A 15,028-nucleotide genomic window follows, 5' to 3' on the forward strand; every position below is an offset into this window, starting at 1 on the left:
GAACAATTTTGACTCATATGCGTCAAAACACTAAAATAAAAAAATATGAAAAATGGGTGCATCATGATTTGACTGATCTGCAGAAAGAAAAGCGTGTTGACTTGTTGAATCGATACAGAAATGAAGGAATATTGGATCGAATTGTGATATATGATGAAAAGTGGATTCTTTACGATAACCGTAAGCGAAAAATGCAATGGCTGACCCCAGGTCAAACGACGTAACAGGCTACTAATACAAAAGGTAATGGTAACTGTTCGGTGGTCTCAGCATGGTGTCATTCATTATGCATGAAATTATGATGGAACTATGGAGTTCTTTCGTCCTTTTTTATTTCTCTATCTTATTCTTATAACTTTCAGCGCCTTTTTTAAATTTACCCGGTTGCTACTGTAATGCCATCCTTATTTAGCAGATTTTAACGGACACTTTTTACACACAGAGACGATTCTCCTTAATATATTAAGTGTATAATCTATGGATGGAACTAATCAATACTATTCAATACGTAGTGCAAGTGTATAATCTATGGATGTATGTATAGAATCCTTCAAGTGATGGGAAATGTCAGTTGTCATAATTGTTAGTAATTCCTATCGTCTAATAAATTCAGGAATGTTAAAAAAATTAAGAAATATAGCAACTTACTTGCACATGTCGTGTATTTTCAACATGCTTGCTGTTAGCTTAGTTGGCGAAGAAGCTACCAGAAGATGTTTGAGATGTCGTTGAACAGACGTCCACCAGGGTAGGTCGCAAGGCAGCATTACAAGCGCCATTCTAGATAATTTGATTAATTTCATGATTTATAAATCCCATGCTAAAAGTTCGACGTGTACAAGTTAACAAGATATAAATTGTCATTTATGTTAAGTTCGTGCTTCTTTGTCTTAGGTAATAATTCAATAGAATAACAACTTGATCTTGTTATCGAATAAAATGAACATAAAGTTTGCTATACTAATCTATTCTATCAGCCCACCTACATCCACTGCTGGAGATAGGCTTCCCCTAAGAGCTCTATAGCCTCTAATTAAAACGGCGTAGATCGGATTTAAGAGACTGAGATCTATCTGTTGAGATTGGCGGTTGAGGTTCACGATATCTACACGAATCTTCTGAAGACTGCATAATATTCCCGTGACGTTCTTCCATGAGATTTAGAGCAGGGTCTGAGAGTTTTTTGGTTCTGTTTGTACGACAGGTTCTAAAAAACTTGGAACGGATGGTATGGACAGCATTCACAAACCCGTCATTGTAATCGTCCACGGAGCTTCCTAGGTAATCGAAACGGTTTTAAAGTTCGAGCTCAAAATTTGATCAGCATTATACCGTATTATTTATAATTATTCCATAAAAAATTCACTTCTTTATTGTCTAACTAATGAAGTTTAGTATATAGAATATAAAAAAATATTAATTTCGGTAAATACATTGCTAAAGTAAATCGCAAGTAAATTATATTCCTCTAAAACAGTGAACGGAAAACATAATATACATCTGGCCGGGTAGTAGCTAAGATTTTATTATATGTTGATGTGTGTACGCAATGTAGAGGTCTGCCGTGATCAATATAAGTTTTTAAGACTATATAATAAACACCATATTATTATATCAATGGCAGATCTGGTCAATTACTTTCAAAATTTTATTTTTTTAGCATTTTCAAAGTGGTCTGCCACAAAGTAAAATGCGCGATAATGGTCTGCCATTCTTATTTTCCGATAATAATAATCATATATTTTCAAAATTTCAAAACGGCAGACGTGGTCAAATGGATTTAAAATCCGTCAAAATCGGTACCTGTCCTACCTGAGCGCTCGGCGCGTCGACCACTTTGAGCTTAGTGAGTGCCCACCTCATGCATGGTAGGTATAGGGGTCTCAATGTACGAAAATTCAGGTCTGGTCAAATACATACAGGTAGAGCCCACGGGCTCTTGGGCTATAATGTTTCTTATTTAAGGAAGAAATTATAAAGGACTTGGCTTCGGCCTTAATGAAATTTTTATTTCAGGATATAATATAGATCATATAAGACCTGTGTTTCGTACTGAAACAGATTTTTCGTGTTTCTGTGTTTTTATTAATATCGAGTATTAGGCAATACATCTTCAAGACAACACAAATCTTAACCTAGGTACAGTAAGGTTCGATCTCGCCTGTAGACGGCCGGCTAGCCAACCAGAAGCTTGCTGAGCAACCCCTCCAAGCCTACGGGCAGAGGTCGCCGTCGTATAGTAACTTAACACACGCGTTCCGCGGCAGACATTCTTTTATTACAAACAACAAAAATTACCCAACGCAAGTCACGCGTAACCATTAGAACCAGCGACAATTGTTCATCGTGTACCAGTCAAGGGACAGACGGTCCCACCTCCGGAAACGACGCTGAGCCCAGGGAGCGCGAGGCAGTGGAAGGAAGGCGAACCGGTAAGTCTTCAGACTTATTTCGTTCCTTACTGTACATATTTTTTGGTCCATTCGAACCGAATTGCATAGCGTGATCTTGTGTTGTCTTGAGTTAGTATTCATTTTTAATTTGTAGTAAAATAAAATTCACGATAACCGCCATTAACTCGCGCTGCTCCGTAGCCATCATGGCGGATATCGAACAAGATATGTTTGAACGTGAAATAATTCTTGACGATATCAAACGTACACTACAGGTAGCTCAAATTAATGAACAACAATTTAGATCTCGTGTTGTAGACCTAACTTCTCAACACAGAAAGTTCTCAAAATTACAATCGAAAATTGAAAAGGTTCTTATAAAATCAAAATGTTTCGATAAAGATGAACAGCTTAAAATTCGTGGTGATTTTAATGATTGCTACTACGCCATAATTGCTCATATGAATAGTTTGAAAAAATCGGATGAAGAGAGTAGACGAATGAGTCGACCTTCAATTTTAAATTCTTCGTTTAATGCTCATAGCGGTGGTTGCGCAACCAAACTACCCACTTTGCCTATGCCGTGTTTCAACGGGGAACCTACCGAGTGGCCCCCGTTTTATGATTTATTTCGTTCGTTAGTGCACGACAGTGATGCCTTCACCAACACGGAGAAATTCCGTTACTTACTTTTAACTTTAAAAAATGAGCCGTATAATTTAGTAAAGTCACTACCGATAACTGAGGACAATTACTTTGTGGCTTTGAACATTTTAATTTCACGGTATGATAATAAACGGGTGATCGCAGTGAAACATATCGACAAAATACTCGATATCGAACCTTGTTCCGAAAGAAACATTTTTACTTTGCGTAATTTACTGAACGTATATCAAGAAAATATAAAAGCGTTGGAAGTTATGCCATTGCCCACGAAACAATGGAGTTTTTTATTATTGAACATTCTACTGCGTAAAATACCACCCTCAATACGTAAGAGGTTCGAGTTATCTCTAATAAAACCATGCGATATTCCAGACATTGACACGTTAATAAACTTTTTAGAACGTGAGTTATCTGCATGCCAGTTTTCAAACTCAAATTCAGTTAGTTTAAATACAAATGATAAAATGGTCGCACATGGGGGTAGTTCTCGAACATTACCGCAAAATGCATCGCGTGTTGTTTCTAAGTCAAGCGAAGCCACCTTAGGTACGCGACGTTCATTTGCCGCTAGCGTCATTCATGACGTTCCCTTAAGAAATAAAAACACGAAGAACAATATATGTTTATGTTGTGAGGCTCAACATACGTTAAATAAATGCAGCAAATTTCTAAATTTATCTCCGCGTGATAGATATTCTTTCATTCAAAATAAAAACGTTTGTTTTAATTGTTTAAATGTCGGTCATGATGTGAAACAATGCAAGTCCAATTTTGTGTGTCGCTCGTGTCAAAAAAGACATCACACTTTGCTTCATTTTGATTCTCATCGTTTGTCGGTTACAGTAAATAGGGGTATGACAGAAAGTAGTTCTGCATCTCTCTCGCGCAACGATACATCTCAATCTGACGTAGCCGCTCAACACGTCATGACCGCGATGAATCACACACAGTTTACTGCATCGTGTGTTCGGGGTACAGTTTTGTTAGCCACAGCGCTCATCCATGTATGTGTGACTCCGCGTATTAAACACATCGTTCGATGTATTGTAGATAGTGGTAGTCAGGCGACATTTATCACAGAGGCTTGCGCGCAGCGTTTAAATTTAGCGCGTAAATATACTAACGTTCCGGTGTTCGGTGTGGGTGATAGTAAGCCTGTATACCCGAATGGCGTCGTAACGTTCTGCGTTACCCCTCGTAATGGGGATCAGCCTTCGATTCCGGTTGAAGCATTCATTTTACCAAAGATTGTTTTACAAAATATGCCAAGTGTTTCTTTACCTTTCACGGAATGGCTTCATATACAGAATATTACATTAGCTGATCCCAATTTTCATACTCCACAACCAGTGGAAATGCTTTTAGGTGCGGACATACTGTCCCAAATATTATTAGGCAATGTGATTACGGGACCACCTGGTTCGCCGATAGCTATAAATAGTATCTTCGGTTATCTATTGTTAGGTAGTCTTTCTTTCAATCACAGTTCTTCCCCTGTTACTACAGGAATACAGGTTTATCATTCAACTTTTAGCTCATCCTACGATGACACTGAACTAACAAAATTTTGGGAATTGGAGTCGTTGCTTGAAAGGAAAGAGTTCACTCCAGATGAAACTTTGTGCGAATCGTTATTTGTTAGCTCACATACTCGTGACGAAACCGGACGATACATAGTCCCCCTTCCGCTTAGACCGGATTCCCCGTCGTTAGGTGAATCCCGGAGTATAGCTTTAACTAGATTAAATAAATTAGAATATCGTTTAGAACGTAATCCTTTGTTAAAAATGGACTATCATACGTGTTTAAAAGAATACGATGATCTTGAGCACATGGAGTTAGTTAACACTCCGTCCCTTGTCCCGGACAATTCGTATTACATACCGCACCACTGCGTGGTCAAAGAATCGAGTACTACTACGCGAACGCGCGTTGTTTTTGATGCAGGTTGCAAAACTTCCAATGGAAAGTCTTTGAATGACATCTTGTTAGTCGGTCCTAAATTGCATCAAGACATAGTCGATGTTTTACTAAAATTTAGATTAAATTCTATTGCTTTCACGGCAGATATAAAACAAATGTACCGAAACATTTTAATACGCGAGTCGGATCGCGATTTTCAACGAATCTTATGGCGGTCGTCATTAAATGAACCCGTCCGCGACTATCGACTCCGAACAGTTACTTTCGGTATTAGTTCTTCACCATATTTAGCATTACGCACGATACGACAACTAGCTGTCGATGAGCAGACGCGGTTCCCGTTAGCCTCTGAGGTCCTGAGGGACCAAGTGTTTGTTGATGACGTAGTCACGGGAGAAAGTGACGAGTCACGTGCTTTAGCTTTACAACAACAATTAATCGGTATTTGTCAATCAGCGGGATTCGAACTGCGAAAGTGGTGCAGCAACTCGCCCGCGATACTCGCGGCAGTTCAGACGCCAAGTCTTCACGGTGAGCGGCAGGACAACATATCCTTCGCTTCCATGGAAAATGATATGCAAATAAAAGTCCTCGGTCTGCAGTGGAACCCAAAGCTTGACGTCTTTTCATTTTCTGTTCAAGTAGGAACCGATAAAATAACAAAACGTGCGATTCTCTCTCAAATAGCGAAAATTTATGATCCCATGGGTTGGCTCGCTCCTGTCACTTTATATGCCAAACATTTAATACAATTATTATGGTTATCAAAAGTTGGCTGGGACGACCCACTGCCCGTGAATATAGCAAACGCGTGGTCGACCTTTATCAATGAGTTACCACTCTTATCGCAATTAGAAATTCCACGTTATGTTTTGCCAAATACATATGCTGTCCAAATTCATGGGTTTTCGGACGCATCCGAGAAAGCATATGCTGCTAGCATTTACCTACGTCTTACGGACTTACAACATAATGTTAGATGCTTTCTTTTAATTGCAAAAACTCGCGTGGCGCCTATCAAACCGGTTTTGACGATACCACGCTTAGAGTTATGTGCGGCGGTATTATTGTCTCAGCTGTGTGAGAGGGTGCTATGTATTTATAAAGATCGTGTAAACTGCGAAGATATATACGCATGGTCAGATTCTTCTATTGTGTTAGCGTGGCTTCGATCACCACCTCATGAATGGAAAACTTTCGTGTCTAATCGAACGAGCGAGATACTCTCACGACTTCCTGCAAGGTGCTGGCGTCACGTTCCATCTGAGGATAACCCAGCAGATGCTCCATCTCGTGGGATGCTTCCTCAAACATTTCTAAATGATGAAATGTGGTTTAATGGCCCGCCGTGGCTTGCCCGAGAGCCGTCTTACTGGCCCACGAACAAAAACATTCCTAATACTACGGAGGAAAGACGTAATTTAACAGTAATGCTGAATTCAGTAATAACACAACCGGAGGACGTGGAATACATATCACGCTTTTCCACGTTAGGTAAACTCGTTAGAATTACAGCTCGAATATTTCGTTTTTACAATAATTGTAAGCGAATAAAAAAATCCTATCCTGATTTTATTACAGTGTCCGAGTATGAGTTTTCTTTAATGAAATTAATTCACAGAGTTCAATTATTTTGTTTTTATGAGGACATAAAAAATATTTCACAGGGAAAATATCCTTCAAATAAACTCAGACGTTTAAATCCCTTTCTTGACAAAGACAATAATTTACGAGTAGGAGGACGACTTCACAAGTCAATTTTGAATTTTGATTCTAAGCACCAGTTGATTCTACCTAAAAAACATCATTTAACTTTTTTAATAATCGATAACGCTCATATCACAAATTTGCATGCCGGATCTCAATCTGTTCAACACATTTTATTTCAAAGATTCTGGATCTTATCCAGTCGTGATATTATTCGTATGCGTATTCATAGTTGTGTTCGTTGTTTTCGAGCACGTCCTGCTCCGTTACAGCCAGCCATGGCTCCGCTACCCGCCTCAAGAGTGCGTCCCGAACGTCCATTCTTAAAGACTGCAGTTGATTTCGCTGGACCGTTTTACGTTCGTGCAAACAAAGTTCGAAACGCGAAGGTAATCAAATGTTATGTGGCTGTTTTCGTTTGTATGTCGGTTAAGGCGGTGCATCTCGAGTTGGTTTCGGAATTATCTACTGATGCGTTTTTGGCGACTCTAAGACGATTTATATCACGTAGAGGTATGAGTACCGATATTTATTCCGATTGCGGGAGAAACTTTGTTGGCTGTAATAACTATTTACAAGAGTTATATAAATTTTTACGTGATAATAATGTACAATCGACGTTAAACAGTAAAACTTTAGAACAAGGTATAACTTGGCATTTTCAGCCACCTTACGCTTCTCATTTCGGCGGCTTATTCGAAGCCGGTGTAAAAAGTTTTAAGCAACACCTTTACCGTGTGTTAGGCACACAAACACAGACGTATGATGAGATGCATACACTTCTTTGTCAAATTGAGGCCGTACTCAATTCACGACCACTCTGTGTGTTAAGTAGCGATCCTACGGACCCTTTACCCTTAACACCTTCTCATTTTTTAATTGGAGGTCCTTTAACGGCTCTGCCAGATGTCTCATTGACGGAGTCTACTTCAAATAAACTGACCAGATGGCGTTGGGTACAACAGTGTCTTCAACACTTTTGGAAACGTTGGAGTCGCGAGTATTTACATGAAATCCAACAACGCAATAAATGGTTTCACAATCGCGGACCACTCATACATGAAGGCACCATTGTCGTGGTACGCGACGATAATCTTCCTCCATTACACTGGAGACTGGCTCGCGTACACGCTCTTCATCCCGGGTCCGACAATGTTACTCGCGTAGTAACTGTTCAAATCGGTAATACCTTCGTTAAACGTGCAGTAGTCAAACTTTGTCCACTTCCAATCAATTAACTTTTTTTATTATTATTATGTTACTCATTGTTTTTTTTCTTTTATTTTTATTAGTACTTTTAATTTTCACACATACGTGGTTGAGTTACTGAGTTTTTAAATTCCTTCATAAGTAGTGTTAAAACAATTGCATTATTTTAAGGTGAGCGGCATGTTTCGTACTGAAACAGATTTTTCGTGTTTCTGTGTTTTTATTAATATCGAGTATTAGGCAATACATCTTCAAGACAACACAAATCTTAACCTAGGTACAGTAAGGTTCGATCTCGCCTGTAGACGGCCGGCTAGCCAACCAGAAGCTTGCTGAGCAACCCCTCCAAGCCTACGGGCAGAGGTCGCCGTCGTATAGTAACTTAACACACGCGTTCCGCGGCAGACATTCTTTTATTACAAACAACAAAAATTACCCAACGCAAGTCACGCGTAACCATTAGAACCAGCGACAATTGTTCATCGTGTACCAGTCAAGGGACAGACGGTCCCACCTCCGGAAACGACGCTGAGCCCAGGGAGCGCGAGGCAGTGGAAGGAAGGCGAACCGGTAAGTCTTCAGACTTATTTCGTTCCTTACTGTACAACCTGGTTTCGGCTTTTTGAAAATTTATTTCAGAAATTATATAGAACAGACAAGGCTGTATGGGCTTAGATCCCTTTGCCTTTCCTAATAAAGAAAAATTGTACCAAAAAAAACTTACCTACTTTAGGCTTTGATCGTTCGTAAAATATCGGAAATTCATACCACGGGATAATAATGTTATTCAGTCTTACTAAATTTGGCATAAAGTTATTAAGATATCAACTATCTGAGATTACTCCAAATTTCGTATGATAATGTCATTCTATTTCTTATCTTACAATGAATATTGTCAAGTGTTTCATACAGATAACTCGAACATGATGTTTAAATATTGTATAAATCAATACGAACGGTGACATCAATAAACAAGGTCGTATTTTAATCGGCGCGCTATTGTATGACAAAAAGTCTTCGCGCAGTGAGTCGAGCGATACTCTGTTCAGAGTGCAAAGTACACATTTAAAATGTCTGTGAAATCTAAGCTACTGAAAGCATTGATTTTAGGCGCTCCAGCATCCGGAAAAGGAACTATATCGTCTCGTATAGTGAAAAAATACAATATTGAACATGTGTCTAGTGGAGATAAGCTCAGGGACCACATAGCAAAACAAACAGAACTGGGCAAAGAGGTTAAAGCATACCTTGACGAAGGAAAACTTGTACCTGATGATTTAATGATTAAATTCATGATAAAGGAATTGAAGGAAGTCAACAACAAACCATGGCTCTTAGATGGATTTCCGAGAACAGTAGAACAAGCTAATGCTCTATGGAAAGTTCAGCCTGTGGATGTGGTACTTAATCTTGTAGTGCCATTTGATGTGATTATAGATCGGGTGAAAAGTAGATGGGTGCATTTACCTTCAGGACGGGTGTACAACATTGGGTTCAACACACCTAAACAAGAAGGTAAGGATGATGTGACAGGAGAACCTCTAGTACAGCGACCTGATGATAAACCTGAAGCCGTAAAGAAGAGGCTAGAAATATACGAAAATATAACCAGACCTGTTATTGAGTTTTACAAGCAAAAGGGTATCCTAAAAGAATTTGAAGGGCGCACATCAGATGAAATATGGCCAAAAGTCACAAAATATTTAGATCCAATTTTTAAATAAATAGTCTTATTAGCTTATAAGTTATCAAAGTGGTGCTAAATTTTTATAAATGTTTTACAATTATACTAGTTCAATATGCACATATTATACAATTTTAAATATTTAAATACATACTGTGGATGTCTTTTTCCATTATACTTATAATCATAAATTAACAATTTCTGAAATTATGTGATATTTATTTCAATAAGATCTAGCGCACAAAACACCCAAATTCAACAGAATTTTTTTCTTCATTAAAAATGATATTGAAAACAAACACGAGTTTATACCAAGCCAAAGAAGAATAAGATGGTACCAAATATATTGATTTATATTGTTGATTTAAATCTAAGTAATATAAAAGTATAGCTTCAAGTAGTATAATTGACAGTCTTCTGTTGTAGAATTTATAATTGATGTACTTATAGTGGAAATTAGGATTTAGTCACGGTTCTTAGTCAAAGCAGTAATGCTTGAAAATAACTTCGTAGTAATCATATATTAAGACTGCTGGTCTGGCAAGTCCCTCTATCTCTCTCTAATTGCATTAGAGAGAGAGATAGAGGGACTATGTTATAAGAGAGTGAATAATTCACAATGCTGATGGTAGTTTATGGGGTTTGATTATCATGGGCATGATTATCATATTCTTCTAAAGTCATAGTTCTTTCTTACATTCTTTATTCCATTTCACAATTTCTGACGTTTTTAAAAATTAATATTTTTCAAGACACATCTGTCTCAAATTGTATATTAGGAAAAAACAAAACGGGAGTTGATACAGTGCTTAATGAGATCCAATGAATTTGTTGTTTTGTATTGATATGAAATATTGTCATGTTCTTTAATAGGCTAATTAATTTTTATTGAACATCTTGTCTACTGCCTACTTGTAATGTAAAATGCAGGGATTTACTCTGAGTTCTATGTAGATTTTTAGGAAGAATCTGATAATGCACAATTTGTTTTCTTATACACCATTCAGTCAAAAAACACAACCTCACCCTTCATTCCCACCAAAAGCTCTGCATTACTCTGATTATTGAAAATGAACAAACAATGTACTTACTTAGTTACCAATGTTACCTAGATAAATAATTATTTTGATTAAATATAAGTTCATTGTTTTCTGGTTGGTAAAGAGGATTGTTTTTTAAATTAAAATTATTTTTCCTTTATGATCATGGTTTACTTATATCCATTTTTTCAATAAGCCCTTATTACCAATACATAAAATGAAACATACAAGTTTGTCTGTACCGTGAGAAAAGTAATAAAAGTACAAAATGATATTTAAGAAGAGTAATAAAATTTATACCAATTTCAGAATTATGTTCTCTCTGCTGTTTGTTAGCGCACTTCTTCGAAATTACGGAGCGGATTTTCATGTAGTTTTCATCAATAGACTGGTACTAATTTGATTCAGAATATAATATGGGGTTTGTTTCACTAAAATTTACTTTTATATTGTAAAGTATTAAAAATTACGTAAAATAAATAATATTATGTACAAAAGTAACTGTTTTACGTTTCACGCTCAAACCAATAACCGATTTTGATGAAACTCGGTTTCTAAATAGTTTGAACTCTGGGGTAAATGTTTCATAACATTTCTGGATATGGGTCTCCGCTCCCGGCTCCACCCGTTATTTAAATAAATATTAAAAACGTTTAGATTTATAGGTCAATTTGATGACTACGCAAGATATACCTAGGTAGGGGCAAAATAAAGCATCTTCGACTTCAACTAAGATACCCTTTGAATTATTTTATTCTTAATAACATGTTAGTTATTTGGATTTTACGTTATTGTAAAAAATATCTTAACAAATCTCTTAATGGCTTAATTAATGTTGTCCACCGGCTGGTTGGGTCCGCTATTGCTAGTATGACATTGTATATACCGAATTGTGTGTGATTCTAGATGTTACTAGGTGAAGGTACAATAATGGGAAAGAAGGTGTAGGTGAGCTCGCGGGCTTAACTGGAGATAGTTTGTTAAGACTAGCCCTAGAAAAAGTAGTGCTTCGTTGAATCTACCACCGGATCGGTATCGCGATCCACTGAGAAGATCCGGCGAGAAACTCAGTAAGTTGTGTCTATGAGTTTAGTTTGTGGAACTCTTCGTTGTTGTTGGGGAGTGCTCTGAGAAATTGTTCGAGATGATACCACCTCGCACCTCGTTTTTACCATCGCACCGCCCGCCACCGGAGTAGAGTTCATCCATACTACCTGGAGCCACTACGTTCATCCACAGTGCGTTTCCAGAGATCTTTTTTGCCACGTACCATTCGGCTATGGAATGAGCTCCCCTCCACGGTGTTTCCCGAGCGCTATGACATGTCCTTCTTCAAACGAGGCTTGTGGAGAGTATTAAGCGGTAGGCAGCGGCTTGGCTCTGCCCCTGGCATTGCTGAAGTCCATGGGCGACGGTAACCACTCACTCGTCTGCACTATGCTCGTCTGCCTACAAGGCCAATAAAATAAAAGTGTTCGACGAATACAGTGACCGGTGCTTAAAGAAACGATCTTATCAAAATGTACGTTTCACTTGTTCAGGGACGAATTGTTTAAAGCACAAAAAACATTAATTTAGTTTATCTTTAATGCGATTTGTTTATTTTATATTGAAAACATGCAAAAGTTAAAAAAAATAACATAAATACTGAATATTCATTCAAAAAAATATGTCCACCTTGTGGCCACATGTGGCCATCTAGCGTAGACTTAATTAAATAAATAATAATAATAAATAAAAAAAAACGAACACTTATGTGCCAATGTCCCTGAACAGGTTAATCTGGGTGGCGAGGACTACTTCCATCAACTGTTGATAATTCAATAAACAACGATTGGAAAGTATTGAAATTATTTTAAAACTTAAAATGCAGTAATATTTTTTGTAAGATTTTACAAAGTAGAATTCAGGAGTCACTGGATTGAATAGTTGGTCGTATGAATAAGCGTCCAAGGCGTTTTAGTGACAGGTAGGGCTAACTGGCACGTGGTGTTGCACGTGAAATTTATGTTTCGAACTTTAACAATCCAGCAATTGAGTTTATTAAGTTTGGTCATTATGCAACAAGAGCAATTGCTGAAAATGTCAATAGGGCTATCTCTTGAAGTTGGTGTTCAAAAGAAAACTTTTATAAAAATAGCTTTTGTGGTGTAAGATACTATATACGCGTATACTATACGAGCGTATACTCTATACGCTCTTACCCAAAACTGTCATTTTTTTTTGCACATGATATCTTACATTATGTATTTCAGAAAAACTCAAATCACATCGCACGCATCACGTTCACTAGAACATATTTATCATTTATTTTACATACCTACATAAATTACTGTGTATTTTTTTACGTTTTAAAGGACTTCGCAGTTGTCTCGATGCAAGCTTATGTATTTAGAAACTTTTATTGGAAGGGACGGTTCGAGGGGAAAGGCCGATTTGAGAAGAATCCTTAACTAGGTACCTACTGAGCTTAGTAGTCAGTGTTTTGATGAAATACTTCAGACTGATACCAATGTGAACAGTGCTATTATAACTGTATCCAACTAGATTCTATTTGAAGTCTGTTATTCGCATTTAAACAATCGAAAAAGGACACGTATTAGCTTGAAAATATGCTTGAGTATGCAAAAGTATACTTTGTTTTATTTTTTTGCGGATTTTACAGAAATATCAAATCTAGATTATAACAAATTGTTAAGTTGTTATGTGTAAAAAAGCCTTACCCAACGGTGAACGAAATGAGTTAGGTACCTATTCCTTTTTTTATTAGAGATATCTAGTAGTTACTTTAAGAATCCTGGTATTTTTGGTAACCTTAACAAGAGTTATCAACTCATTACCAATTAATGCCTCGCTGCGCTCATCGTCACATTATTATAGATAAGTACCTCTGAATGGCCAATGATATTGTTTGTTTACGTTCGGTTATCGCCGAAATTATGTAAATACTATTATCTAGAATAATGCTTTGAAGAGATTTGAGAATTAAATTGAATTCCCTTTATGATCCTTGTTTATTAAAACGAGATTTATATTACCGCTTTACGTTATAGAAATAGCAATTACATGATAAAAATATACTTTTCTGTCCCAGTAGATTTCCCTGAATGTTCTCCATTGACAGATTCTCGGCAGCCAGATCAACGAAAAGTTCTTGAAATAATATAATAATTTCTCGAACATTTTAGTGTCGTTTTAGACTTTCATCAAAATTATAGTTATGAACGCGCATTATTTAATTATACGTTACCTTATGTAGATATGATGCTTCCTGGTTTCAGGCACAAAATTTACAAGCACTAAACACCATAAGTCACTGTCGCGTCGCGACTACAGACTTTTTCTTACGCACTTTTTTCATTGTCTACTCATTCGGATTCTAGTGATGTTCCTTTTCATGTAAAATATCTTATTGCTTTCCTATAAGACAGAAATAGTGTAGGGAGTGAAAAAGCGGGCCGGCCGCAGCGAACAAGACTCGAGCACGCAAACCCCAGTTATTTTTAGCGGCCTTCGTGCATCGTCGCTGAAATTAGAATGTAAATAAAAAGTTTAGTCCAACACGTTGCGTAGGCCTCAAAATTTGTTCCTTAAAGGTTGTAAGGATTCAATCACGTTTTAAACCGATTAGAATTTGATTGTGACGGGAACCAAATCCGGATCTATGACGCGTTTCACGGTCGTTCGATCTATCTAGGTTACGTCGGCTTATTTATAGGATCGTGGACCTGATTTGATTAGTTTTATAAAAAAAACCCGTACATATTTTTGCTACGAGTTTCTGACTGACTAGGTAAAATGAAATATTTTACGAATTTAAAAGCTGAGTAATAAAATTTCGGCATGATTTGAATAGAACATACATACAGAATAAACGAATTATAAGAATTGAAGTACCTTCAAGTGAGTTGTCTTGATATTCAAAACAATGTAGTACGAAAGTGGATATTAATGCACAAAACTTTGGAAATCTCGTTACACTCAATCAAGGCTTTATATATATGCAATTAAACTTAATTTATTTACAAAAAAACCTTTTTCTAAGTTATTTAGACGTCCTATAGGTATAATGTGATCGGCGATAACTTAATAGGGAGAGCTAACGCGTCGACTCGCGTCGAGTAGTAAGGTTGTACTGACGCCGTCGAGCCGACTTTCACTGGGGGGTGAGTACCCTTGTGCTGGCGGCTGTCGCACCTTCCACCCTCGTGGTGACGTCACTCGACGCGTCATGACCCGCGACGCCGTACGCTCGCTACCCATTCCCCGCACTCCGCTCCCTAAAAACGGCCTTTGTTAAATGTCGCCCGAGTCGACTCCCGAAACGTTACGTAAAGTGAAATATGAAAGCACGAACTTGCGTCAGAGATATAAAACATTTTCGTGCGGTTAAGGTCTTACTAGCA

The 15,028-nt window shown here is 37.5% G+C and overlaps 3 protein-coding genes across 5 annotated transcripts in view; 2 read left to right on the plus strand and 1 right to left on the minus strand.

The window, feature by feature from the left end:
* The window catches only part of LOC114241610 (uncharacterized), a 30,519-nt gene extending 15,773 nt beyond the window's left edge, over positions 1 to 14,746 (minus strand). For all 3 annotated transcript variants that reach the window (XM_028172472.2, XM_028172470.2, XM_089733023.1), the window contains exons 1-3: positions 14,520 to 14,746; positions 13,873 to 14,148; positions 649 to 780 (exon numbers count right to left, since the gene is read on the minus strand). In XM_028172472.2, the coding sequence (XP_028028273.2) occupies positions 649 to 779 (131 nt within the window). In that variant the 5' untranslated portion in view covers position 780; positions 13,873 to 14,148; positions 14,520 to 14,746. The remainder of the gene's footprint in view (positions 1 to 648; positions 781 to 13,872; positions 14,149 to 14,519) is intronic.
* On the plus strand, positions 775 to 9,113 carry LOC149501476 (uncharacterized). The gene is made up of 2 exons (XM_089733022.1): positions 775 to 8,468; positions 9,009 to 9,113. Exon 1 carries the CDS (start codon positions 2,600 to 2,602, stop codon positions 7,925 to 7,927), a length of 5,328 nt encoding a protein of 1,775 aa, XP_089589148.1. The 5' UTR covers positions 775 to 2,599; the 3' UTR covers positions 7,928 to 8,468; positions 9,009 to 9,113.
* Positions 8,593 to 10,782, plus strand: LOC114241611 (Adenylate kinase 3). The gene has a single exon (XM_028172473.2). The coding sequence runs from the start codon at positions 8,969 to 8,971 to the stop codon at positions 9,620 to 9,622; it is 654 nt and encodes a 217-aa protein (XP_028028274.2). The 5' UTR covers positions 8,593 to 8,968; the 3' UTR covers positions 9,623 to 10,782.
* Positions 14,747 to 15,028: the final 282 nt, after the last annotated feature.

The sequence above is a fragment of the Bombyx mandarina genome, chromosome 15, assembly GCF_030267445.1.
Source record: "Bombyx mandarina strain Sakado chromosome 15, ASM3026744v2".
In the NCBI taxonomy this organism is placed as follows: Eukaryota; Metazoa; Arthropoda; class Insecta; order Lepidoptera; family Bombycidae; genus Bombyx; species Bombyx mandarina.